This window comes from Alexandromys fortis, unplaced genomic scaffold (assembly GCF_014885135.2).
Source record: "Alexandromys fortis isolate MF-2015 unplaced genomic scaffold, M_Fortis_MF-2015_v1.1 scaffold_84, whole genome shotgun sequence".
In the NCBI taxonomy this organism is placed as follows: Eukaryota; Metazoa; Chordata; class Mammalia; order Rodentia; family Cricetidae; genus Alexandromys; species Alexandromys fortis.
In genome coordinates, this window is record NW_026068017.1 from 6629955 (window position 1) to 6656937 (window position 26983).

Here is a 26983-nt window from a genome sequence, read left to right on the forward strand (position 1 = left end):
TGTGTTCAACTCTATGCTTTTCTAAAACTGCAGATTGTCTTTGTTGCAAGGGAGAGGGCCACTTGTTCATCCTGGCCGCCCAGCTAGCTTAGCCCTGAAATAACCACACAGAAACTGTGTTTATTAAATCACTGCTTGGCCTATTAGCTCTAACATCTTATTGACTAACTCTTACACCTTGATTTAGGCCATTTCTATTAATCTATGTATCAACACGTGGCAGTGGCTTACCAGGAAGGATTAGGCATGTCTGATTCTGGCTCCTCCATGGTGTCTCTCCCTTTCTCCGCCTTTCTTTCTCTCAGCATTCAGTCTGTCTTCCCCACCTACCTAAGTTCTGCCCTATCAACTAATCCAAGGCAGTTTCTTTATTCATTAACCAATGAAAGCAACACACAAACAGAAGGAAATCCTACACCAGTCTTCTTGTTTTTCTTTTCTTTTTTTTACCTTAAAACTATTTAACAAAAACATCTTAGTCTAACTTTGTTGTTTTCAAAGCTTTGTTCCAGCTATGATGCACTCTGGAACCTGTACACACATCTCCCAATATTAAGGTTAAAAGAATTTAAACTAGCTAGGCTACTGGGACACAATTTTTATTTTCTTAATTATTAACTTGAGTTATAATCTATGAGGCTCCTTAGGTGAAATTCACAGACCCAGACGGTGAAACATACTTGTATTTATTTTTATTCATGTAAACTTTGTATAAGCTATTATTATTATTACCACTTTATACAGTACAGCTTAGGGAGGGGTCATCCCTAAATCCACATATAAAAATGCCCAGTAGAATGGGATGTTTCCATGGGATAAGCATGTTATATAACAGGCAGTGGAGCTCTCCCCACTTCCACTCACACCAGAGAAAGAGAGCTCTGGCAAACATATAAGGGCACAGCAGAAGCAAAAGACATTCCTTGTGTGCAGTTCCATGGCCTTGTCTAAACAAGATTAGCCCATCAGAGAATTTCCTCCTGGTGGGCTGACACCTGGACTGTCGATTGCCACCTGCTGCTCCTCTGGCATGGCCACTGGCAATGTAGCACCTTTTCTTTTTCCAGTGCCCTGTTTCCTGCTTAGAGCACTGGCCGGCCAAAGAAACTTAGAAGAATCAAAAGAATTTCAGAGAGCTTAGCCTTGATAGTCCTGAGCTTAACTGTTCCAGAAAGTCATGAATTTCTTCTGTTGTGCTTTCGTATCTTTTACACCCCTTGGCAAATTCCCTTATGGCTTCTTTGGTTGGTTGGTTTTGTGACAGGATCTCTTGTATACAAAGGCTGTCCCCAGACTTGATTATAGCCAAGGCTAGCCTTGAACTCCTAATCCTGCTTCCTCCACCTCCTGAGTGCTGGCTGGGATTATGGGCATGTACCTAGCTTTTGCTCTTAATTAGTTATAACTTTTTTTAAAATTATTCTTTTGGATATTCAGTGCATCCTATGCAAACATAATCACATTTTTTGCTTTATTCCTCTCTTTATGCATTATTTCCCCCTTTTGTGACATTAAGAAAAATGTGGAGTATTATTAACATATATTGTTGTAGTAATATGCTATTACTATATCGTCTAGTCAAACTTGTGACATATAAGAGGATGTATAAGAGTATCTTTACCTTGCTCTTGTCTTCATATTTATAAAATATTTTATTTTACAAGTTTTATTTTTGACTGACATAATAATAGTTGTAAACTTTAATGTGAAATAATATATCTTGATGTATGGATATTCATTTATTGCGTATTTGATCTTATCCAGAATAATACTTGTTGTATATTTTATAGTTAGTTTGATAACAATCTTAATAACAAAATAAATGAAATAATTCAACTTCTAGGTATCACCCAAGAAAATTAGATTCATGTTTTTAAATATTTATTTTAAATTGTGTGTGTGTATCTGTGTCTGTGTCTATATCTATACGTGCATGTGAGTACAGGGTACTCAAGGAAGCCAGAAGAGAATGTTGACTGTCCTGGGCCTAGACTTATAGACAGTTACGAGTCACCCAGTGTTGGTTCTGGGAACCAAACTCAGGTTCTCTTCAAGAGAACTGAATGCTCTTAAATTCTGAGCCATCTCATCTTCCCTTGAATATAAATTTATACAAAGGTTTATGCTTGGAGATCACAAAAACACTATCCATCATGGCCCAAGTGGAAATGATCAAATACCCATCACCTGGAACTCTGGTATGTGTATTTGGTGGGACGCTAGTTCTGGAGAAAGAGATGCAGTAGTGGCAGGTGCTACAATGTAGATGAACCTCAAAATTCTACAGTAAGTGAACAGAACTAGACACAAAGGTTCTGTATTTAATGATTCTGTTTACATAAAACGCAGCATAGGAACACTGCCATCTTTATTCTTTTTTAAAAGTCATTTTTATTTATATGTATCAGTGTGTGTCTGTGTGACTGTGCACCATGGGAGTGCAATGCCTGTGGAGACAGAAGGTGCTCATCCCCTGGAGCCAAAGAAGCAGACAGGGGTAAACCTGCCAGTGTGAGTTCTAGGAACTGAACCCAGGTCCTGGAAAGGCAAGAAGTGCTTTTAGCTGCTGAGCCATCTCTCCAGCTCCTCTTTATTATTTTACCTCAAAAATTATTGTAAGATTTTTTTCATAAAGTTAAATGTAACTATATTTTGCTTTTATTACCTTACAGTATTGTGTGATAAATATAATTATTTACTCATTCAACTGTGGATAAATTTTCGACTATTAGGAATTTTTTGCTGGAACTTCAATTTTGATTTAATTTGTTTGCATTTATTATGTGACAAATAGTGATTTCCACTTGTGAGATGCTCAGAATTAGTTGAGATCCACCCCTTAATATCCTTAGTGAACTTTCGCATGCATTGAATGTGATCCGTTGTAAGAATGCATAGAATTGGGGCTGGAGAGATGGCTCAGAGGTTAAGGACACTGACTGTTCTTCCAGGGGTCCTGAGTTCAATTCCCAGCAACCACATGATGGCTCACAACCATCTAAAATGAGATCTGGTGCCCTCTTCTGGCATGCAGGCATACATGGCGGCAGAACACTGTATTGTATATGTAATAAATAAAATCTTTATTTAAAAAAAAAGAATGCATAGAATTTGGCAGAGTTAAACAACTGTATCCCCTTTCTGTAACATTCTTAAAGGACTGTCCTTTAGACGCTCTTAATGCTAATTTGAGATCTGTTGAACTTAGCTTGTAAAGTTTTACCTTTTCTGGAAATTCACATAAATGAGATCCTGCAATGGAGCTGTTTGTGTCTGGCTCTTCCGTCCATGCTCCTGGTGCATCTCTCTTCGTTGCTGGGTAGTTGGCTCCTATATAGAAAAGCCACACCTTGCTCTCTGTGGATTCTTCCCAGCACTATGAATACAATCCAAGTTGCTGGGTGGCCATTTGTCTCCATGTTTCTTGGGTAGCTACCTGGGAGCTGAATCTCTGTATGTTTAACATTTCAGGAAACTGCCAAATTCTTTCCCACAGTGGCTCCACCAGCAGTGAACAAGGGTTCTGATTTTATTCCCTGCCACTTGTCCTTGTCCTGTGCTTCCTTTGGTGGTGTCCAACCTACTGGGTGTAAAGTGACCTCTCACTGTGGCTCGGATCTGCATTTTCCTAATGGACAATGAATTGAATGTTTTTTATCATGTGTCCATTTCCTATGTTACTATGTATTTGTGGTCGCTACATAGTTAGCCAGTCTGTCATCTTATTGTTGCTAGTTCTTTATAGTGCTTTATCTATGAGTCATTTATCTGACAGATGATTAATGGATAGTCCCTTCCTAAGGAAATGTTTTCATTTCTAAGTTAATAATGACAGTTTTGCAATGAAGCTCAACTTGTCAATATTTTCTTTTATATTTTTGGAGTCAGATTTTTCAAATTTATATAATGCAAAGTCATAAAGGTCTTTCTTCTTTTTTTCTTCTAGCTGCTTTGTACTTACAGTTCTTTCATTTGCAACTGAATCTTCTTTCTATTTAAATTCTGCTTATGGGCTTATAGCTTAGTTTATTTCACCAGTGATAGCTAACGGTTGGTGCCGTTTGCTGAAATGTCCACGCTACCTCAGATGATGTGCCTTGGTATCTGCTAAGTGTTTGGTGCATGTTTTCTTATTTCAAAACGGAAATGATCTGCTTCTTTAATTTTAACTTTTATTTATTTTGTTGAATGTGTTTGACTGGCCTGCATATATGTCTGTGAGTCATGTGTGTGCCTGGTGCCCTGGAGCTGGAGTTTCAGGTGGTTCTGAGCCACCACCTGGGAATGGAACAGGATTCTCCACTACAGCTGTAAGTACTTTAACTACTGAGCCAACTCCCCAGACCTAATGATCTGCTTCTTAAGTGAATACCTGTATATATTTTTAAATTCCAGAAGCACTGAGCACACAGCGGACACCAGCCTTGTGCTTGCCCGGCACCCAGTCCTCCGAAGCATGGGATAGGTGTCAGCTTTTGTGTCTTTTAAGAAGTGGTGTAGGTAAGTGAACAACACATGTATTCTCTCCCCCCCCCCCACGCTGTGCACATATGAATAATATTTTGTGAGTGCTTTAGATGGTGCTTCAATTTTTTCATGATTATCCACTGAGAAGGAAAAAAACCTAATTAAATTAACAAAAATAATTAAAATCTAATTAGCTTTAATTAAGTTTAATTTTCATCTACAAAAAGAAATGAAGTACTAAGGGTTACGATTTAATTATATTCATTTAAATTTAAACTATCTTTGTAGAGAGAAATTAAATGCTAACTAGTACAAGTTTCCAGGCAGTTGGACTTCGGAAGTAGGGCAGAAGACCAACTGTTATAATATTTGAGATTATTTTTATTCTTTCAAGAACTAATTTCCACATCCTTTCTTGGGGTCAGCATCATTCGCAGTGAAATTATGTATATTAGATATGTGGAGAGCATGTAATTTCCCTTATTAGTGCTATGAAGCTTTGTATTTATGCTTTGAAAGATTTATTGTATGTGTGTGAGTGTCTGCACAAGTGTGCGAGGGTGTCTGTGGGGTTCAGTAGAGAGCGTTGGTGCCCCCAAAGCTGCTGTTACAGGTGGAAGAGTCAGCTGCCTGACATGAGTTCTGGGCATCTGAACTCTAATCCTCTAATACCTCAGCCACCTCCCAAGCCCCTGCATTTCCATTATTATTATTATTATTATTATTATTATTATTATTATTATTATTTTGGTTTTTTGAGGTAGGGTTTCTCTGTAGCTTTGAAGCCTGTCCTGGAACTAGCTCTTTTTTGAGGTAGGGTTTCTCTGTAGCTTTGAAGCCTGTCCTGGAACTAGCTCTTGTAGGCCAGGCTGGCCTCGAACTCACAGAGCTCTGCCTGCCTCTGCCTCCCGAGTGCTGGGATTAAAGGCCTGTGCCACCACTGCCCCGCCCACATTTATTTTTAAAATTGTTACTTGTGTTTCTGAAATTATACATGTCTTCATCTGGGGGTAGCTGGTGTGTTACTTTTTAGTGGGCATTAAGTTTAAAATCCTCCGTATGTTATTGACAAATGAATTAGATTGGTTTGTTTATCTCAAAGGTATGTTAACCTTGTAGAAATTTCTGCTTGTTACTTCTGTCTGGTAGAGTGAATCCTTTAAAACTCAAGCATGGATTGTACTTGTTTTGTACTGTTTGGCCTTGAATTCTGTTTGCTCTGATGTCAATAGTGCTTTCTTTGCCTTTATACATTGGTAGCACATATACAAATTGGTTTTCTTCCTATCCATATTTTTAACCTTTCTGAGTTAATTTATCCTGCATCTAACTTTCAGGAATCCAACTAGCTAGTATGGTTGGATCATAATAAAATGCCCAACCTTGAATAATTAGTATACTGATTAAAAAAACTGCTAGGTATGGTGGCACTCTCTTTTAATCCCAGCACTTGGGAGACAGCGTTTGAGTTTGAGTTTGAGGCCAGCCTGATCCACATAGAGACTTCTAAGTCACCCAGGGCTACACAGTGAGACCCTGTCTCAACAATAAATAAACGAGATAGCCAAGTTGTGAGTTAGAAATTCATTATGAGATTCTAGTAGTGGGTCAATTTTAGGAATCAAGTTGGCTTGTGTGTTTTCATGATTTGTTAAGTGGTTAAAAACCAGTGTAACTGAACAGGTGTTGTCATTTCCTTTCATTTATTCAGGCCACCAAACCTCTGTAAAACTGAGCTTGTTTATCTTTTAAAGAAGGAACTGTTTTTGCTTTTCACCCCATTTCAATATCGATTTATTTAGTAGTACATGTAAAGTATTTTAAATAGTACTTGGCAGTGTTGAATGTACTTACTAAATAGTGTATTTAAGGCTATGTAAAGGAGGGGTGTATCCTGTGGTTGATGATGGAGTATTGCTGCCGTGTTTTAAATAAGGGACTGACTTAAGGTTTGTTTTAGTCACAGCCGTGCTAGCAGCACGGAAGTTGGATCAGAGGACCGAAACAGAGAGGGAGGACCGACTTAAGAGCGGTGCTATTTCAGGCAAAGAGGTGAGGACCCAAACTAAACCATCAGATTTCTGGGGAAGAAGAGAGAGATGCAATGTTCAAGTTGTAGACGTGACTAACCTCTCTGCTGGAGGAATAAAAATAATTCTAGGTTTGTAGAAACCATTTGAATTGGTTCTGCTTGAAGATAAGCAGAAATAAATGGAATTTCCTTGAGTCAAAAGAAATATTTCCCATGGGAAGAAAACAGACCTGGAAGTAGCAGACAAAAAGTAGAGAATTTTCTGGACGGAAAATTGCAATAATGAGCTTCCCCCCAAAGAATACAAGCTTCCAGGAATAAGATTTTGCATGTCAAAATAGATTTTAAAAAAAAAAAGTGGGCTTTAAACAGTATGAAATTACTGACGGCAGGTTGATCATTAGAGCATGATTAGGCTTCTTGTATGTATGTTAAGTTAGTATATGACAAGAGTGGCCATTTGTGTCACTGAGGGGAAAGAAGGGACAATTTAGTGAGCAGGGTTGAGATTTACCAGCGAAAGGAAAACGGCTTCTTCCTTGCTTGTTACTGTTTCTAAAAGTCAGCTGTAAAAGGTTTGAACTCTTAGACCTAAAAACAAAGAGAAAAGTGGTCAGAGCAGATAAGAGGGTGTATAGCTCATGCCTTGAGAGGAAAGAGACCGCTTTTCCTTCAGGGCTAAGGATCAAGCTAGATCTGATCACATGGTAGGCAAGCTGTGACCACTGTACTATGTACCCAGCTCAGCAAGGTCTTTAAAATAGGGCAAAACTACCTTCTATTTATGAAACCGACACTCTCAAAAACTTAAAACTTCTCATTGAGTGAAAAAGGGATTCATCAACAAATTGGAAGATAAATGGAAGCCTGTTGGGGAAACTATTGGCAATGCTTATCAAATGGAGTACATGTGCACTCATATGCAGAAACAAATCAAGGAGGGAGAGTCATGTCAACAGGAAGCAGAGATATAGGACTGAAAAGATGGTTCTCTGAACGGGAGAAACTAATGAATGGGAAATGAAAACATATCAACCTCAAGAGAGGCAAGATGGAATGGATTCTAGAACACAAGGGTATTTGACCAATCAGGTTGACCAAAAAATAAAAAATAAAATAAAATAATGTATCAAATGGTGGCGTGTGGAGGGTTGAAGTTTCATCGGCTGGAAACAAAGGCGGAATAAGACTGCCGGGGCAATTGGTTGCATCATTGAAATCTGAAGTTACATAAGTTTACTTCTCATTTTCTCCTGGGAAAGGACATCATGGTTCCGGCCGTGTGTTTCTTCTAAACAGCAAACTTTGGGAGACAAACATCTCTTCAGTGACTTTGCACGTTTAATTAGGTGACCACCTGTTAAGTGATGGCGCTGATGATGTGGTCAGTGGTTGGAACTTGACACTCCTTTTAATCTGAGATTTGGACCACCCACGGCACATTTTCCACTGGTTCCCTGAGCTACGGGACTGAAAACTAAAAGCCCCGTCGATGGTCACGAACCATGAAGGAGCTCTACTGGGTCTCTATGAGAAAACTACATCCCGAGATGTGTCTTGTTACGGAATTGTTGTAGATCTAGCCCTTCTCCAGCACGCAAATAACTCCTACACGGGTCCTGTGTGGCAGCTCTTTTAAGTTGGAAACTCTTCCAAGGTCTGGCACACATCCTTGTCCTTGCTATTCTTGTTAGTATCCACTTACAATTAAGCCCAGGGTAAGCGTCAAGTTACTGTCTCTAATGATCCTGATGCTCGGAGAGGCACTACCAGACATCAGCTTGCAATTCCTAAGATTCCCTCGGCCCCAAGAGTTCCTCTGTTTTTCTTCATCCGGCGAGTAAAAGTAGAGGGATTCTAACAGTTCAGACATCCGTACGTGATCTGGGACGGAAATGGAAGTTAGCTTGTCTTCAACCAAAGAAAACAGCCTGCTTTTCAAAGGCCTCCTTGGCACAGATATGTTACTTAGCTCCGTCTGTGTTCATGAATGTATCATTAGTTTGGTTTTTTTTTTGGGGGGGGGGGGGTTGGTGAGTAATATTCCATTGTGAGGATTCAGTACAATATGTTGTCATCTTTTCCATCAAACGTTGCTTGTTGTTCGATTGTTTTGTTTTAGCTGCTATACAGTCTTATGTATTGCCCAGGATAGACCTGAACTCAAAACTTGTAGACAGTAGCTGGGACTATGTGCATGTACTACCATGATCAGCTTGTTCATATATCCCTTCGCGGATGACTATTTCTATTACTTTTCTGTGAATATAGCTTTTGTTTCTCTTGCTTAAATAACAAGAAGTAGGATTTCTAGATAAAAGAGCTAGGAGTGTTTTTGTAAGGAATAAGCAAACTTTCTTTTTTAAAAAAATAAACTTTTCCACCCTCCTAGCAAGCAGTGTCTGCAGGCTGTGGAAGCTCAGAAGCCAGTCCAGCATCTGCCAGGGTTAGTTTTTGTAAATTAGTCATTCCCTCAGGTTTGTGATGGAGTCTTCCTTAGGATTTTGTTTTCCTGCACCAATGATACTGAGTGTCTTTTAATATAGTTATTAGGCCTTACAAGATCTTCTTCATGAATTGTCTCATTTGCCAAGTTTTGTTGAATTGTGCTCTTTTCATTGTTTTCTATGGATTCTTTATCTGCAAGTCATCTGTTGAATACATGTATAACATATATTTTCTCCCAGCCTGTGGCCTGCCATATTTGTTTTCCCAACAGCGCCTGAATGGTCCATTCAGTGAGCTTTAAATTTTCTTTTAATGTGACAGGGATCAAATGCAGGACCTTGCACACACTGGGGAAGTACTCCACCACTGAGATTCCCTCCCAGCAATAGCTTTAATTAATCATATTTTTGTATTTTATATTTGTGTGTGGTGTGTTATTTTGGAGCTTTTGCTGTCAGCACAGAGATGTGCGTCTGTGTTTCTTCTAGGTGGTTTGATTTTTTTAAGGTTTTTGCTAAACCTATATCTGTCTTGAAATAGTTTATTATTTTTATTTCCCATATACATATATGGGAATTGATTCAGCTTTACTTTTTGTAAAGATTTTTCTTTCTAGAGTGAGTTGAATCAAAAATTTAGTAAAGTATCATTTGACTGTATTGGTATTGGATGTATTTATGAGCTCTCTATTTTGTTGCATTTGATTTTTTTTAATTTTAGTGTCTTTTTCTGTCAGTATGTACCTTGATGGATAATGTTAAATTTATCATGTAATTATTACAAAATGTCATCTGTATTTCTTATAATAGATAAATTTTAAAGGCCATCTTATCATCTATCCACAAAGCTATTTGTATTTATCTTGTGGTTGCTGTTTATTATATTTCTATTTCACCATTCTTTTATGTTCAGCCTATTTGTATTTTGGCACAAGTCACCTTTATTTGGATCATGTTTTTTTAAATTCAGCCAGACAACCTCTGTCTCTTAACTGATTGTTTAATCCATTCACATTTAATGTGTTATTTAAATGCTTTTTTCTTGAGTGCTTCATAACATTTTTGTTTCTTTTTTTTTCTTTTGCTTTCTCTTGCACTGTCTTCTAATATAATTTTTTGTGTGATAATGTGGACTAAACAAGGATCCTATGTTGTGGGACATTGGTCTGTACTCTGTCACTTGTATTTTAAATAAATGCTGACTGGTCAGTAGCCAGACAGACAGTATCGGCAGGGTGACCAGGCAGGAAGTAGAGGCAGGGCAATGAGAATTCTGGGAAGAGGGAAGTTTCAGTCTACAGTTGTCATCCAGACGGAGAGGAAGCAAGACACAGAGCAAGCAAGATGTGATTGCCTCGACAAAAAAGTTACCAAGCCACGTGGCTAACACAGACAAGAATTATGGGCTAATACAAGTTATAAGAGTTAATAAGAAGCCTGAGCTAATAGGCCAATCAGTTTATAATTAATGTTGACCTCTGTGTATTTCTTTGGGATGAATGGCTGTAAAACTGGGCAGGACAAAAACCTTGATCAACAATCCTGTACATAGAGGAAAGTACTCTGTCATTGAGCTACATCTATAGTTTGTGATATAATATTTTAACTTACTTAATGACTTTTTATTCTTTGAGTTTTATGTTGATGATTGCTTTATGGTTTATGATATGTGCCTTAACTTATTGGCTTTAGATTTTTATAGTTCCGTTCTTATAATAATGTTTAAGAGTATTTCTCATACTGCTTTATTCCCTTTCTCCCATTTTGTCATTTTATTTTTATATGTAATATATCACTTAATGTTAGAAACTCATAAAATCATTGTTAGAATTATTATTTTACTATATGCATTCATTTCCTCGCTCAACACAGCTTTGCTCCTATAAGCCTCTTTTGTGCTATATTGCCAAGTGCATTAAGTATATTTATGTTGCATGCATTTATGATATCCATTTATGATTACAGGCTTAATAATATATTACATGGGTAGTCTATTATAGTTTTTTATTCTTTCTTACCTATAAAAAAACTATATATATATATGTATATTTGTGTGTGTGTGTGTGTGTATAAAATACTTTGAAATAAACAACTAAGGAGATAAGAAGACCTCTATACTGACAATTATAAACTATTGAGGAAAGACNTATATTGCGCTTTAGGGAGTATGTAGGAGTGGTTGTGGGGGTAGGGATATTCACACATTTTGGAGGCCAAAGGAAAATGCTTGATGTCCTGCTTTGTCAATCTCTGCCTTATTCTGTAGAAACAGAATAGTTCATTGGAATATTGCGGGTCAGGAAGCCCCAGTGATCTTCCTGTCTGTGACCCACACAGCCCTGGTGTTACAGGTACATACAGCCAAGCTTTTTACATGGGTGCTGGGGATTTGAACTCAGCTCCTCATGCTTACACAGCAAGTGTTTTTCCCCCTAAACCATCTTTCTTAGCCCTTACAGTCTTTTTATTTGTGGGTGTGAGTTACCTTTTCTCTATTCAGTTTGAGATTTTCCTGGTATGGTGGTTGATTCCTGCTGACATGGGGAAGTTTTCCAATACGCTTTGGGTCTCTGGAACTTATTTAAACCTTAAGCTAGATCTTAGCAACCTTGCTGTGGTGAGAGAAAGAGGGTGGTGCTGTTTCCAGGGGTGACTTCTTTGCTGGTTAACCAGTCACTTCAGATGAAGTGTTAATTGCAATGAGAACATTTGTATACACTGAGATTTCAATACAGCCTATGCTTGGCGTGTGCGCTGTCTTGGTTCAGGAAGGTGTAGCTATTTTGTAATACCCCAGAATGATGAAAGAAAGGGTAGAATATTGTTTGAGCAGTCTGAAGTCATATGGTGTGGCTTTATTCTAGGAGACAGAGAAAGGAGGCTGAAACCCACCCAGTCTGTGAGGAAGTTGAGGAAAAATGTTAACCAGAACAAATGTGATCTCTAAGCTCACTGCTTTAAGGCGAGGCAGAAAAATTGACCTACATAAAACAGAACCCACTCTTAACTCTGCTTAAGCAATCACTTACGTAGTCAGGAGACAGAATAATATGACTGTTGCCTAGGGCTTGGGGGTCAATAGGTTAACTCTACAGAGCTTAATTAAAATTTGATAATAAATGCCTACTCCACATAAGACATTTCATTACTCTTCATCATGGCTGAGGTGAGATGTTCTTCATAATTATTTTCTAGGCTTTCAAAATTCTCGTCTGCTGAAGCAAGCTCCTCATTGCTAATTAGGTTTCCCAGGCAAGGGAAGACGATTTCTCGAAGTGGCCTCCTCATTAGAAAGGGATATCTGCCCCTTGAAAAAAGAGAAATTGGCCTTTTCCTATCTTATTCTTTCAACATCCACCCAATAAAATCAAAAATTTGAGGTTTCAAGAAAGTATTAAAGAAAAAAGATCACTCAATGGCTATGATAAAATGCTCTTTTTTTTTTTTTGAGAGTATGGAATGAATTCTCTTTATCCTTCCTCCTTAAAATGTGTAAGCTATTAAGAAAAGTCAAGTTCTGTCCAAAGGTCAACACGAGAATTCAACTGAGTGTTCTATCCATTCTTCTTGGAAGGGGAAGGGTTCTAAGGTGAAGGGTTCTCCTGGGATGGAATAAAGCGGATAACCACAACGTAACCTGATGTTTTGAACATTGTGAAACTGACTTCTCTTGCACTTCCCCACCTCATCTACGTCAGCGTGAGAACCTGCATTCGCTCTGCTTTCTCATTCTTTCCACCTGGGTTGCCTCGAGTTAGGGCTCGCCTTCTAAACAGCCTTCACAGTCTCCATCTTTTCTAGCCTGCTCATTCCTCCCCCTGCACCATGACCAGAGCTGGCCGTCTTCCTTGTGAAATCAGAGCCGTTTGACGCATGCCCTCATCCTTCAGTGCTGTGTGAAGGACCATACCGTTCACTGTCAGCCCCTCCCTCTCTGTGTCTGGCCTCACCTGCTGCCCTTTGCCCATGATGTCTATGCTAAAATACTGTGGATCTCATACTTTTTCTCTTACAGTGGTTGTCTCCTTTCCCCATTACCTGATAATAGGCTGCTTGTCTCTAAGGAAGGAACTCACAGTCTCCTCTGAGATGTCTCTGTGAACTCCTGGGTATCACCTTATATCCTTGCCATACATTATCTTTAGTCCTCTATCTGCATATGTATACCCTTCCCCATCTGTCTGAAGTATTTGTCCCCTACTCTCTCAGCTGAGCTCCTCAAAGACAGGGATAACTCATTTCCTTGGTGACCATTTTTATATCAAACACATACTCAATGGTCAGTAAAGTTGGTTGAGTGGTATTCCCGTCTCTGCATATAGTAGGTACCCAACAAATGTCTAAGAAATAAGTTGGTCTCCAAAACATCCTGGAGTTTATCATTAAAAGACAAATGAACCTTTTGATTGCAAAATTATCTGCAGATTTTATTTAGTTGATATACAGGATAGTGACAAAGAACATCACATTTTGTGATTTCTTCTGTCACCTTTCAACAGAAGAATGGATTATTATTCTTCACTGATGACTTTGGTGTGGACCTCTCGGCTCTTCACCCGCAGCTTGTTGACCTGGGACTCGGCAATGTCGGCCCGCTCCTCGGCCTCCTCCAACTCATGCTGGAGCTTGCGGAACTTGGCCAGGTTGACATTGGATTGTTCCTCCTGTGAATGGGAACACATTGGAAAGAACAAGAGTTGACATTTCCTGCTCACTAATTTCCCTTGTTGCTAAAAGAAGCTACAGGATTTGCTTCCTGAGTGGGAAAGTAAAAGGTCCTGTCATTTGGTGGCGTTCTTATTTGGGGCAGAACCTCCCATGGATTTGACTACATGAAGGAGAATGCTTGCAACCCCGTTCTTTAGTCTCTTTCACTTGACTCCTTTCCAAGCTGGGGATGCTTGAGACCACAGAAGCAGCGATGTTATTCAGTCTTATTTCTGCAAACCAAACTTTAAAGCGAGGGCACAGCAGTGATATTGGCTACAGAGAGCCCCAAGGAATAGTGAAGCACTTACTCAATGAGATGGATGAGTGTTTCTTAAAGTTCAGAACTGGATTTAATCCTAATGTTAGGGAAGGCTTAGAATAATTCAGGCCCTCTTTTGCATAGTCCCTATGAATACTGGGAATTTGGAATGTTCTAGATAGTAAGAATAGGGCAGTGGCAAAGCATTTCTGTGTTAACTCCTTTGAAGCGTTAACTTGATGCAATCTCAGAGAAATGAACTAGAATGTCTAAAGCTCTGATAATTTGTAGCAAAATCTTGTGTTTTTTCCCACCAAATTTGGGGCTCCTGGCCTGTTCACTGCCTTAGAAGAAAATCCCTTGAATAAGAGGGACTTGGGTCCTGGAGCACTCCTTTCCTGTGGAGATACTCACCGCCTCCTCAGCTTGTCTCTTGTAGGCCTTCACTTTAGTCTGTAGCTTGTCCACCAAGTCCTGCAGCCTGAGCACATTCTTGCGGTCCTCCTCAGTCTGAAAGACCCAGCAAACACAGAGTGTTGTCAGCTGAAACTACCCTTCCATCTTTATTTTCCCAGATATGGGGGGCCTTGCTGAGAAGGGAAGGCCAATCACCTGGTAAGTGAGCTCCTTCACTCTTCTCTCGTGCTTGCGAAGACCCTTGACGGCTTCAACATTGCGCTTCTGCTCGTTTTCCACCTCATTTTCCAGCTCTCTCACCTGGAAGAGAAGAGCATGGGTAACAGTTTGACGGTGGAGAGGAAAGCTCGGTTAACAGTTTGCCTTCGGCTGTTCGCACGCACAGGGTGGGAGAGGAAAGAACAGGCCGGCACCCACCCTGGCCTCTAGTTTCTGGATCTGCTTCTTGCCACCCTTCAGCGCCAGCTGCTCAGCCTCATCTAGACGGTGCTGCAGGTCCTTCACCGTCTGCTCCATGTTCTTCTTCATCCGCTCCAGGTGGGCACTGGTGTCCTGCTCCTTCTTCAGATCCTCTGCCATCATGGCGGCCTGGTAAGTGATAAAACAGAGTTGGGTAAGGGCTGACAAGGCCCAGCGGGATTCAGGTTTGTCACCTCCATCTTGCCCCCTTCTCACATCAGTGATGGCTTTCTTGGCCTTCTCTTCTGCGTTGCGGGCTTCCTGGACGATGTCCTCCATCTCTCCCTGGATTTGGGAAATGTCTGTCTCCAGCTTCTTCTTGGTGTTGATGAGGCTGGTGTTCTGTTGCAATTTAAAAAAAGAAAATCTACATTTAATAACATGTATAACTAGTTAATAATACCTAAAAGCTGATAATAAGCGTTACTCATGGGTGGTCTTCTGTGCTTCTTTATATAAGCTTTAAGCTCCAGATCCTTCCAAGTCCACAAGTCCACCAGCCTTTGAGTGGACTTGTGAACTGTCTATGTCCATACTTAGATCGTTCTGTGCATTTCTCCAAACCCTGGGAAGGTGTCCGGGCCTATAGTGATATTTTGTTTATGATTTAACAAATAAAGCTTGTCTGAAGATCAGAGAGAAAAGCCAGCCACACTAGTCAGTGATACAGGCCAGGCAGTGGTGGCACACACCTTTAATCCCAGCAGCCACACTAGTTAGCCACAGAGACCGGGCCATGGTGGTGCATACCTTTAATCCCAGCACTAGAGAGGAATATAAGGAGGGATGAGACAGGAACTCAATCTCTTTTCAGTCTGAAGATTTTGTAGAAGTAAGTGCTGTCTAGTGATTGATCACTTTACTTCTCTGATCTTTCAGCTTGAACCCCAATATCTGTCTCTGGGTTTTTATTATCTGTGCTACAATGGCCAACATTACTTGTACATCTCATGAACATCCCCGCAGACTGCCGTTAGCTTTAGGGAAGGCATTTAGTAAGTCTGATCCTGAACCTCACCTGAGTGTGCAGCAGCTGCACCCGCTCACTGGCATCCAGAAGCTCCTGATCCGCCACTCTCCTGCTCCTCTCTGTCTGCTCCAGGGATGCCCGCAGCTCCTCGATCTCAGCCTGCATTAGGTTCGCTCTGCGCTCAACCATGGCCAGCTGCTCTTTAAGGTCATCCTGGCCTCTGAGAGCATCATCCAGGTGCAGCTGAGTGTCCTGCAAAGAAATAAGAGAAGCTCTGACTTGTGTTCCAGTTAAAGTGGATTCAGATTTAATATCACGCTCACACCTGGATCTTACTAACTCAGAGCCTGATTAAATAGGGACATCTACAAGTACCATTAATGACATGATGTTTTAGTTCAGATCCCAAATCATAAAAACAATCATGGATAAATCTATGGAATTTTGTATCAGAAAAGTATCCTCAAAAATCAGATAACCTGATTACATTATTTTACATATTTAAGAAGGAGGTGGGTGGTCCTTGGACTTCCCACAGAGCAGGGAACCCTGATTGCTCTTTGGGTTGACGAGGGAGGAGGACTTGATTGGGGGAGGGGGAGGAAAATGGGAGGCGGTGGGGAAGAGACAGAAATCTTAAATAAATAAATAAATAAATAAATAACCAGGAAAAAAAAAATATATATATATATATAAAAAAGAAGGAAGTCCAGGAGCCAGAGCTGGTGGGTCATGCCTAAGGTCCTCATACTTGGAAGGCTAAACTGTCATCACCCTGTCTCTATACTTTTACCCCTCATTTTGTCTCAGATGACAAAGCAAATTCTCTCTTGGACCTTTCAGGCAGAATTTAGCGTCTTCCCAACATACAATTTTTGTATCTTGCTACCACATTGCTTTGATGATTTATGACCTGTAATTTTCCTAAAATTTTAAGACTTGAGCTTACAGCAACACCTCGCCTGCCAGCACAGTGTGGGTTCACCCCCAAGGTACCTTCAGCATTCCTTGTGTGTTCCGGAGGTTCCGGATCGCCTCTGCAGCCTGGCGGTTGGCATGGTTCAACTGGATTTCCATCTCATTCAAGTCGCCCTCCATCTTCTTCTTAATCCTCAGGGCATCATTCCTGCTCCTGATCTCCGCGTCCAGCGTGCTCTGCATGGACTCCACGACTCTGAGGTGGTTTCTCTTCAGCTGATCTATTTCTTCATCTTTTTCAGCAATTTTGCGGTCAATCTCGGATTTCACCTGATTCAACTCAAGCTGGATGCGTAGAATTTTGCCCTCTTCATGTTCAAGAGATGCCTTTAATAAAAGTGACATTTTGGTGACCTCGCTATGGTGACTTCTCAAAGAGCCATTGAGCCCCCTCCCCAGATTTTCATACATCTCTGCTTAGAACACCGATTCTGCACCTGTGACATATATATGCCAGATTTTTTCCTTGATGGCGAGCATTGTCCCCCTAAAGCCCACAAAATGGTAGACCTCAGCTGTCATTCTCTTTTTAGTCTCTTTATAATGGACAGCTGAGCAAACAAGGTGCGTACCTCTGCTTCCTCTAGAGAAGCCTGTAGTTCACTCTTTTCCTGATCAATCTGCTTCTTTATCTTCTCCAGCTCATGGATATGCTTCCCTCCCTCTGCGATCTGCTCAGTGAGGTCAGAAATCTCCTCTGTGGGAGAACAGACGAGAGGAAGAGGTAGAAATGGTGGCAACATGAGAGGGTCCAGCCAGGGCTAAGGAGGATGAGGAAGGTGGGCAACATGGGAGGGTCCAGCCAGGGCCAAGGAGGATGAGGAAGGTGGGCAATATGGGAGGGTCCAGCCAGGGATAAACAGGATCAGGAAGGTGAGCAACATGGGAGGGTCCAGCCAGGGCTAAGGAGAATCGGGAAGGTGGGCAACACGAGAGGGTCCAGCCAGGGCTAAGGAGGATCTAGAAGGTTGGGACTCACGTTGCAGATTCTTGTTTTCTCTCTTCAGAGTCTCAAGTTGATCCAGAGACTCCTCATAGGCGTTCTTCACCTTGAACAGCTCGGTGCTGAGAGACCGGGACTCCTTCTGGGAGGCTTCAAGCTCAGCCTGAGTTTCCTCATACTTCTGTTTCCATTCGGCTAGGACCTACACACACAACATCAGTTAAACTCTGAACCCAGCCATAACACCCTTTCCCCCAGCGGGGACACTTCACGGATCACGTGGACCACCTTGTCGAAGTTCCTTTGCTTCTTATCGAGGGCAGCGCAGGCAGCATTGGAACGCTCCACGTCAATCATGAGGTCCTCCACTTCATTCTGGAGCCGCTGCTTCGTCTTTTCAAGAGAAGCACACTTGGAATTCACGGCTTCTACGTGTTCCTCTGCATCCTGCAGACGCTGAGCCAGCTTCTTCCTGAGGAGGTGGTCAGTGTGAGTGACCAAGGGAAGAATCGATTACCACAATAAATTCTGCCTAGCGGCTGATTAGGAAAGAGTGTTTTCCCCTGCGATCTTTTATTTCGGTGTGCCCACAGATTTTCCCAGGATTATTTCTTGGAGTCCATTTTATCCCTTTCTGAACTCTGATTTCCCAGGTGAGTTCTTTACCATCTCAAGTGTTATCAAACCCATCTACAAAACCAGAGAGGAGGAGGAAGGGGGAGGGCTCTGAAGCTGAATTAACCCTGACAGCTCTGTAGAGGATACAATTGCTCAACGATGTTGTGATTGAATGGGAGCCTAGACATTATGCAGATGGTCCTCTTAATCATACAGATATGGAAACTGCGAAATTATTTCACAGTATTATTGCATGAATATTCTTTCCCATTTTCTCTTCAATTTTCCTTTGCTTTGGTTTCTTTCTGTCTAACTCATTGAAACCCATACTTGGCCTCCTCCAGCTCCTCGGTGCGCTGGATGGCGTCCGTCTCGTATTTTGTCCTCCACTGGGCCACCTCGCTGTTGGCCTTGGACATGGCCCTCTGCAGCTCAGCATTGGCCTCCTGCTCATCCTCATACTGTTCCCGCAGCAGGTCACAGTCATGGCGGGCTGACTGCAGGGCATGGGCCAGCGCATTCTTAGCCTAAAAAAACCCCAAATTGTATGGTGTGGGTTTGTGTTCTGATCGCTGATAGTCTCTTTATGGAGTTAGTAGTGTGTCAGGTTGCCCAGTCCCACAAATGAAAGCATCAACTCAGGGCTCTCACCTTTGTCTCCTCCTCTAGCTGCCTCTTTAGTTCCTCGATTTGTTGAGTGAATGCTTGTTTGCCTCTGGAGAGCTGGGAAACCATAGCATCTTTTTCATCCAGCTGTCGGGAATACTCACCTGAGAGAGAAAACATGAACGATTGAATTCTTTTGTCTCAGCCATGAGTGAGGCGGGATAGCATAGGACCCTCCTTATTTCACACAGTGCAAACAATGTCTCCAGAGTGTTGGTGCAATACTCCCTGTGGTGTTTTAGGGTTAAGGGAACAAAACCCTTCTAAGCCCAAAAGATACATTTTGCCCCTTTGGTTAGAGCTTCGAGTCATGGCTTTGTAACCTAAAGGTGAAGGAGTAAGAATCTATAAATGTGCAAACACTGTACAAGGCACGAGTCTTGCTTCCCAAAGGGGCCCGACCTTCCCTGCTTGCTATTCCAAAGGCAGCAGCGCTCATGGGCTGACCTGACTCTGTGTGTAAGCGTGCCTTCTGGGTCGACAGCTCATTGATCAAGCGCTGCTGCTCCTCCTCCTTCGTCTTCACTTCGCTCAGCTGATCCTCCAGGGTGCGGCACATCTTCTCAAGGTTCCCCTGAGGCGGGAAGCAGGGCAAGGTGACACATGTCTACTCAGAAGGCTGAGATTTAGAGATCTGTAACTGTTTATGACAGGCACAGAATCTTATTTATGCTGCTGTCAAGGCCTCACACAGTGTTCAGGAAGCAGCGGAGGAGCTTAGGTGACTGACTAAGTGAATATGTGCGCATCAAAACTGGGCTCCTCTCTTTGGGGAAACATGGACATTATTTACGGCCCACATCATGAGGAGGGGACTTTTCCTTGTCATTGCATTATTACTGTTGTGGCCATAGCAACAAAGTTTAAGGTGATTTTGAAAAATAAGGTGTGTACACTTGAGGAAATCCATTCAACACAGCGATGTCAATCAGAAAATCTCAGATTGCATGCAGTGTGGCTGGCTAGAGTCACATACACTATATAGTCACTTTCAAGTATTTCAGATAAATCAAGAAGTTAGGAAAGACCTTAGCTTTGGAGACAGTCTCCATGTTACTAGCGAGATCATCGATCTCCATCTTCAGCTCGCTCTTCTCCTTCTCCAGCTTCTGCTTGACCCGCTGCAGGTTGTCGATCTGCTCCCCAAGCTCAGCCACGCTGTCCGCGTGCTTCTTCCGAAGAGCAGCTGCTGTGGCTTCATGCTGCAGGGTGGCCTCCTCCAGGTCCCTGCGCATCTTCTGGAACTCAGCCTCTCTCTTCTTGTTCATCTCGATCTGGGCAGAAGTGGCTCCGCCAGCTTCTTCCAGCCTCTCGCTGATCTCCTCCAGTTCCCGGGAGAGGTCAGAGCGCTGCTTCTCTGCTTTGGCCCTGGAGGCCCTCTCTGCCTCGATTTCCTCCTCCAGCTCCTCAATGCGGGCCTGGGGGTGGCAGGAAGAACAGACTCAGCTTCTTTGGTCAGACATGTTTCTCCGGATGAGTTAGACTGATGGAAGCCATTGACTTACCTGCAGCTCCTTGATCTTCTTCTGCAGCTGCATGCCAAGGGCCTGCTCATCTTCAATCTTGCTCTGCAGATTGCTCATCTCAAACTCTTTCCTAATTTAACAGCAACACATTAGCTTATGGTCAGTTTTACCCACAGCCCTATCTATGTAGAATTGAAATTTTTCATACTGCTGGCCTTAAAAGAGAGAGAAGTACTTATTTTGCAAGTCCGCAAAGTGCCATGTTAATTAAATGAAAAACCAAAGTTGTCATTGTTTTTTTTTCTTTACCCCATGTGTCATTAAGCAATAATTGAGAAACATTTACATACATGTTGCATCTGTGCGGACACAGTGAGAAGCCAGCTCTGAATTCTATCAGACTTACTTTTTGAGTTTCTCATCAAGTTGCTGTTTATCATTTTCTATGTCCATTGTGGATTCTTGGGCCAATTTGAGGTCCCCCTCTAGCTTCCTCTTTGCCCTCTCTAGGTCCATCCGAAGCTTCTTTTCCTGCTCCAGTGATCCTTCAAGCTAAATGATAAAGGATTTTGATTAGGTTCTCAAGCATTGACCCATATGTCGTTAGTCAAATACTCAAGAAAAATCTCAAAAGGAAACAAACAGCATGAGGACTTCAAGTCTGAATCTCTAGGCTCATGGAGACCACAGATGCCTTCGTCTCCCCACCGTTTCTTTCATCCTTTCTAAGGAGAAAGATTATCTTTCCTACTCACATCGTCCACTTGCTGTTCAAGCTTGGTTTTGGCTTTGGTCAGGGTGTTGACTTTGTCCTCCTCTGCCTGCAGGTCATCCAGGGTCTGTTGGTGGGCCTCTTGGAGGGCCTTCTTCTCCTTGGTCAGCTTGGCGATATTTTCATCCAGGCCTGCCATCTCCTCCGTGAGGTTTTTCACCTATAGATTTGAAGGGATGGTAGGAAAGCTTGATAAAGTACATGAGAACTTCTTAGGACAACATTAGCCTGACATGGAGAACATCAGCCAGAAGCCTATGTAGGCTGCATGACTGAATACAATGGGGGATAAAGGTGAACGCAAAACCATGTTATGGTTGTAACTTTATCTTTCATGTTCCGGAATTTTAAGATTTAAGGTTCAGTACTAAATGAATACTTGTGAATGCTTCAAAGTGAATAATAACTGTACCTTGTTCTCTGTGGCGTGCTTCTCCTTCTCCACCTTGGCCAGGGTCAGCTCAAGGTCGTCGATGTCTTTCTTCAGCTCTGAGCACTCGTCCTCCAGCTTCCTCTTCTTGGCCGTCAGCTCAGCATTGATCTCCTCCTCATCCTCAGCTCTCTCAGTTAGCTCCTTGATCTTGGCCTCCAGCTGGATTTTGGTTTTGATCAGCTGGTCGCACCTTTCCTCTGCATCAGCCAAGCCATCTGCTTCCTGAGGGGAGAAATAGTGAATTTCCATTTGTATGGCTCTATCTGCAAATACACACTCATGGATGACTACCAGCTGCTCAGTGGATAGGCCATTCAATTGCCAACTTTTTAAAAAAATTAAAAGGACAAAATGCAAATATCTTTATCTGCTGATCAAACAGAGTAACACATTCCATAAGTATGCATGTGTAGAAGGTAAAATCAGGAAAAAGTAGTTTTGTTGCAAAAATATATAATCCACTAGCCCTCAGTCCTTTCGGAAAAACAATTTACTAATTCTCGGATTCAGTTTTTTTCCACATTCAACTAAGGGCTTAAATTAGCCTTTTTTCTGCTCTGATAAAAATAATCCATTTTCTAGTTAGTGTTCAACAATATTTATGAAAGAGAATATTCTAGTATAAGAGATGCTCCATAAAGAAAGGAAAATGCCTAAAGATATTTTCTTGGCTTTATTCACTGGTGACCAGACTGTGGAAGAAACACAAATGAACACAAGCATCATGAGTGTGTGTATAGGATACATATATAAACATAAGTATCATGTGTGTATGTGGGGGGGATGCACACATAAACATAAACATAAACATCATGGATGTGCATGTGTAGGAAGTACATATAACTTAAACATCATGTATGTGTGTATAGGATGCAAATATGAACATAAACGCCACGTGTGTGTGTAGGCTGCACATATGAACATCAGCATCATGGATGTGTATGTGTAGGAAGCACATATGAACATTAGTATCATGGATGTGTATGTGTAGGATGCACATATGAACATCAGCATCATGGGTGTGTATGTGTAGGATACACATATGAACATCAGCACCATGGATGTCTATGTGTAGGATGCACATATGAACATCAGCATCATGGATGTGTATGTGTAGGATGCACATATGACCATAATAAGCATCATGGATGTGGCTTTGCAGCTGTTGTTTCTTTGGGTCTGAATCTTAGTGTTTTTGAAAGGCAGGAAATCACAGCAGATTCCTGGATAGAAATAGTTTACTCTGAAGCCTGGAATTGCTTATCCTCAGCTACATCCTGATTAGGCAATATGAAAGGGCTGTGTGCCACATCTGCTACTCACAGCTTGAACCTGGAGTTGCAGGTCATTTTTCTCTTGCATCAGAGCTACCATCTTTTCTTCAAGTTCCTTCCTTTTGGCCTCTGACTTAGCCAGATCCTCTTTGGCCTTCTCAAAATCTTCCTTCATGTTGGCCATCTCCTTCTCGGTCTCTGCGCTCTTCAGCAGGGGTTTGATCTTGAAATACAGCTTCATCCAGGGCCAGTGCTTCACATTCATGAAGGCACGGACATTGTACTGGATGCAGAAGATGGACTCTCTGCGGAAGGAGAAAAAGAGGTCCAAATGGGCAAAAATATGTCAAGTGACCATCACAGTTGCACTGAGTTCAGTGGTGAAGGTGGCGGGAAAGGCAAACAAGCTTTGTTCCTCACCTCCTCTCCATCATCTTCTTGAACTCCACCCTCATCAAATACCCTCTGCACATGGCTTGAGTGCGCGTGATGAGCTGAGCCAACTTATCATCTCGCATCTCCTCTAGAGTTCCCAACAGGCCAGCTTTAAAGAAAACCTTGGCAGAGAACAGTGAGACTTGTTATGGCCACCCAAGCAGAAACTCTGAAAGTACTAAATGTCTGTCAGCAATTTGGACTGGTGGTACCTTGGTGTGGCCAAATTTGTACTGGGTGTGGTCGATGTCAATAGAGCCTAGAAGCTTCTCGGAAGCCTTCTTGCTATCGATGAATTGACCTTCTGGGATAGCACTTGCATTCAGAACTTTGTATCTGTTGAAATGGAAAGCAAATTTAAAACATGACTTTTCTTCACCAAGAAATAAAAGATAGAACAATAGTAGCTACTCTTGAAAAGATGGGTCAGTCAAAAAAAATGGAAAACCAAATGACATTTAAAATTTAACACTGCTCTACATAAAACATAGGAAGATGTGAAACAAACCTCTGCTTGAAGTCTGCATAGAGGATCCTGCTGGGGAAGCCCTTCCTACAGATGCGAATGCCTTCCAGCACACCGTTACACCTCAGCTGGTGCAGGACCAGTTCGTGCTCCATGGCACCTGGAAAGGGGAATACAACTCTACATCTAAAGACATCTAAAGAGAAGCCACACTGAGGCTGCTCTGCGCATGAGAAGTATCTTACCAGGAGTCTTAGTTTCATTGGGAATGAGGCAGCGGACAAAGTGGGGGTGGGTGCTCCTCAAGTTGGTCATCAGCTTATTTAAATTCTCCTATAAAACCGTAAGGAGACATTTAGAATAACTTGTAGCTGTATTTTTTTTCTATCACATTCTAATGAGCTAACTCAAAACAATCATGATGACCAAGAGGAAGCCTACGTCTGGAAGGTGAATTTCTAGAACATTCCTGATCATACAAAAATAGTTGCATTTCAGTTTGTTTTTCTCAAACCCTGCTAATCGGAAAACTTTTGTATTGAGACTTTGATCATAAGGGGTAGATGTCTCGAACACAGTGGGTGCTTTTTAATGAGCGTTTGATTTTATGTAAAATCTCTTTACTACCAAAACTTTTATATTTGAAATGTGAGGAAATATCTCACACCTTCATTTTGTTAAAAATTTCCTGAAGTATTTTTCAGATTGAAAAATTATACTACTACTTTTCCCCCACTTTTATCATAAGCATCCTTTAAATTCTCTCATTAACTACAGTTTAGTTGTCTTCTAAGTGTAAGATTATACTGTACCCTGAAAAGAGCGGACACCGTCTGGAAAGATGAACCCTTCTTCTTGCCACCTTTCTTTCCACCGCCACCACCCTCTGAAAAACAGAAAGGCAAAATGGAGATTACTAGCTGCAGCCTTTGAGTCCTCTTGTGTGTACCAGCGACACCATGGTCATGTTTCCTCCAGAGTCTGTGGCACCAATTCCCTTTCTGCCTTCCAGAACTCATCTACCTTAATTCTAGATGAAGAGACAGTAGTCACTGGCATGGTTATAGAGACCCAGGGAAGAACAAAATTGTGCACAACTTGGAAGATATGGGTCAGAGATGGGACTCCCTGACTCCATCCAGATCAGCAGTATCTGCTTTGCTTCCTAGAAGACAGCGGAGTAAGATCCTGTCAGTGCACACATCCCCCAGAACAGGCAGAGCTGTACGCTTGCTTCTAGGTAGTTAAGCTTGACTCATCAGTAAGGACTTGTAATTTCTATTTTCTTCGGTCCCCATGTTGACACTTGTACATCTGGACTTCAGATACTTCAGAAAGGAAATACAACCTCATTCTGTTCACCTAGTGCTGTGGTCCTGATGAAGGGTTTCCTTAGCTCCAATTTAGCTGGACCCTTAATGGAAGCAGTAGTTTTGATGTGGAAGAGCAGCTGGTACAATCAGCAGCAAATCACTGAGCCTTCTAGATCCACTTTCTCACTGATAAGCAAGGCTGTGGACCGGCGGTTCCTGATGCCTCCATACCATGGTTGTTAATACACTTTCTTTCATTTTACTCACGTTGGCCTGAACGTTCAGAATAGATTTTGCAACATTTGTTTCAGTGACTCTCAACCTTCCTAATGCTGCCACCTCTTAATACAGTTCCTCATGTTTTAGTGACTCCCAAACATAAAATTATATTCACCGCTACTCCATAAGTGAAATTTTGCTACTGTCATGAATTGTAATGTAAATATTTGTGTTCTGTGATGGTCTTAGTGACCCCTGTGAAATGTTCATTGGATCCTTTCACAGAGTGAGAATCACTGACCTATATTGTCTCTGACAGATGGTTTATTTCTGTGCTGTAATTCTTAGAACAAGTTGATACTATAAAAAATTACCTGCTTCAGCAGCTTGTCCTCCAGAAAATAGGAAAGCCAGAGTCTTCAAGCCAGATTTCTGGTAGAGCCCCACCACGGTCTCATTCAGGGGATCCTTATTCTTGTCCAGCCAGCCAATAATGTTGTAGTCTACAGTGCCTGCATAGTGCACCAGCGAGAAGTGGGCTTCAGCCTTGCCTTTGGCAGGCTTGGGCTTCTGGAAGTTGTTGGACTTTCCAAGATGCTGTTCATAGAGCTTGTTCTTGAAGGAGGTGTCTGTTGCCTTGGGGAACATGCACTCCTCTTCCAGGATGGAGAAGATGCCCATTGGCTAAGTATTAAAAAGAAGAAGATAGTGATGAGTCCTTTAGAAAAAAGAGTCCAAGTAGTTTGTGTGTTTGGCACAAACCTGAAAAGAAGGCATTCCAAAAAAGAACTTGGAATTATGTATTAAACAGATGAGATCCTACTTATTACTCCCCTCTCCTAACAAAAATATGACAGTCATCGTCTGAAGAATGCATAAGATATATGTTGCTGAAAGACATAGTTTAAAAGTTCATCTGTACCATCTGGCAAATGTGTTCAATGAGTAAAATTAAATTCTAAAAGTACCCTCTCAAGGCTCAGTTTTTATCCTGTGACTATATATACTCATATGTGTTCTGAATACTTCTTTCTCAGGGTGTAACATCCTTCACCACAAATCTAGACGTGGGAAAGATGTGAAAAGGATAGACTATATTCTGATGACCAAAAATGCAACTTCACCAAGAAGAAAGTGTATCTCCTCTTTCTACTCCCAGCTTCACCTCCCATCTCTATGGACTTAAGCATTGATAATATGTTGGTTTTGCTCATGAAGCAGTTTGATTTTTCTGAGACAAATTTGATATGAAAGACTGAAAGCAAATTCAGCATTGATGATGATATGAATTCACAAATTCATTCTCAAAAATCATTTTGATAATCCAGAAGTTGAAATACTTGTGAAGGAAATAGTTTTTCTTGGGACTGTATAGGTTTGTAGTTTTGGTAAACAGTGGAGCTAGTGCATCACCAAATTAAGATATTTTCTTAACTTGTGCATCCTAGGGTTTTTTTTCTTCAAAATTTTATGAGTTTTGATCTGAATGTTTGAAAATTTCCTAGCTGGCAATTGCATTTTATTTTGACTTTATCTTCACAAGTTTCACATAGCTTCTTTCTTGGTACCATGACAAAACCCCAGTGTGTATGTGTGTGTGTGTGTGTGTGTGTGTGTGTGTGTGTGTGTGTGTCTGTGT

The 26983-nt window shown here is 41.5% G+C and overlaps 1 protein-coding gene and 1 long non-coding RNA gene across 5 annotated transcripts in view; one reads left to right on the forward strand and one right to left on the reverse strand.

Annotated features, from left to right (window-relative positions):
• The window catches only part of LOC126513904 (uncharacterized), a 77281-nt gene that overhangs the window by 16355 nt on the left and 33943 nt on the right, over positions 1 to 26983 (forward strand). The window lies entirely within an intron of this gene.
• The window catches only part of LOC126513903 (myosin-4), a 19558-nt gene continuing 6032 nt past the window's right edge, over positions 13458 to 26983 (reverse strand). The window contains exons 14-39 of one of the 4 annotated variants that reach the window (XM_050162487.1): positions 25719 to 26028; positions 25041 to 25048; positions 24625 to 24696; positions 24058 to 24145; positions 23855 to 23972; positions 23559 to 23682; positions 23332 to 23468; positions 22961 to 23216; positions 21617 to 21859; positions 21188 to 21364; positions 20839 to 20984; positions 20472 to 20562; positions 19995 to 20384; positions 19414 to 19540; positions 18952 to 19070; positions 18631 to 18827; positions 17971 to 18154; positions 17719 to 17884; positions 17312 to 17436; positions 16758 to 17066; positions 15810 to 16013; positions 15008 to 15133; positions 14750 to 14920; positions 14528 to 14632; positions 14330 to 14425; positions 13458 to 13610 (exon numbers count right to left, since the gene is read on the reverse strand). In XM_050162487.1, coding sequence (XP_050018444.1) covers positions 13458 to 13610; positions 14330 to 14425; positions 14528 to 14632; positions 14750 to 14920; positions 15008 to 15133; positions 15810 to 16013; positions 16758 to 17066; positions 17312 to 17436; positions 17719 to 17884; positions 17971 to 18154; positions 18631 to 18827; positions 18952 to 19070; positions 19414 to 19540; positions 19995 to 20384; positions 20472 to 20562; positions 20839 to 20984; positions 21188 to 21364; positions 21617 to 21859; positions 22961 to 23216; positions 23332 to 23468; positions 23559 to 23682; positions 23855 to 23972; positions 24058 to 24145; positions 24625 to 24696; positions 25041 to 25048; positions 25719 to 26028 — 4242 coding nt within the window. Of the gene's footprint in view, positions 13611 to 14329; positions 14426 to 14527; positions 14633 to 14749; positions 14921 to 15007; positions 15134 to 15809; positions 16014 to 16757; positions 17067 to 17311; positions 17437 to 17718; positions 17885 to 17970; positions 18155 to 18630; positions 18828 to 18951; positions 19071 to 19413; positions 19541 to 19994; positions 20385 to 20471; positions 20563 to 20838; positions 20985 to 21187; positions 21365 to 21616; positions 21860 to 22960; positions 23217 to 23331; positions 23469 to 23558; positions 23683 to 23854; positions 23973 to 24057; positions 24146 to 24624; positions 24699 to 25040; positions 25049 to 25371; positions 25377 to 25718; positions 26029 to 26983 lie in introns of all 4 variants that reach the window. The other 3 variants (XM_050162488.1, XM_050162486.1, XM_050162485.1) reach the window with 3 other exon arrangements.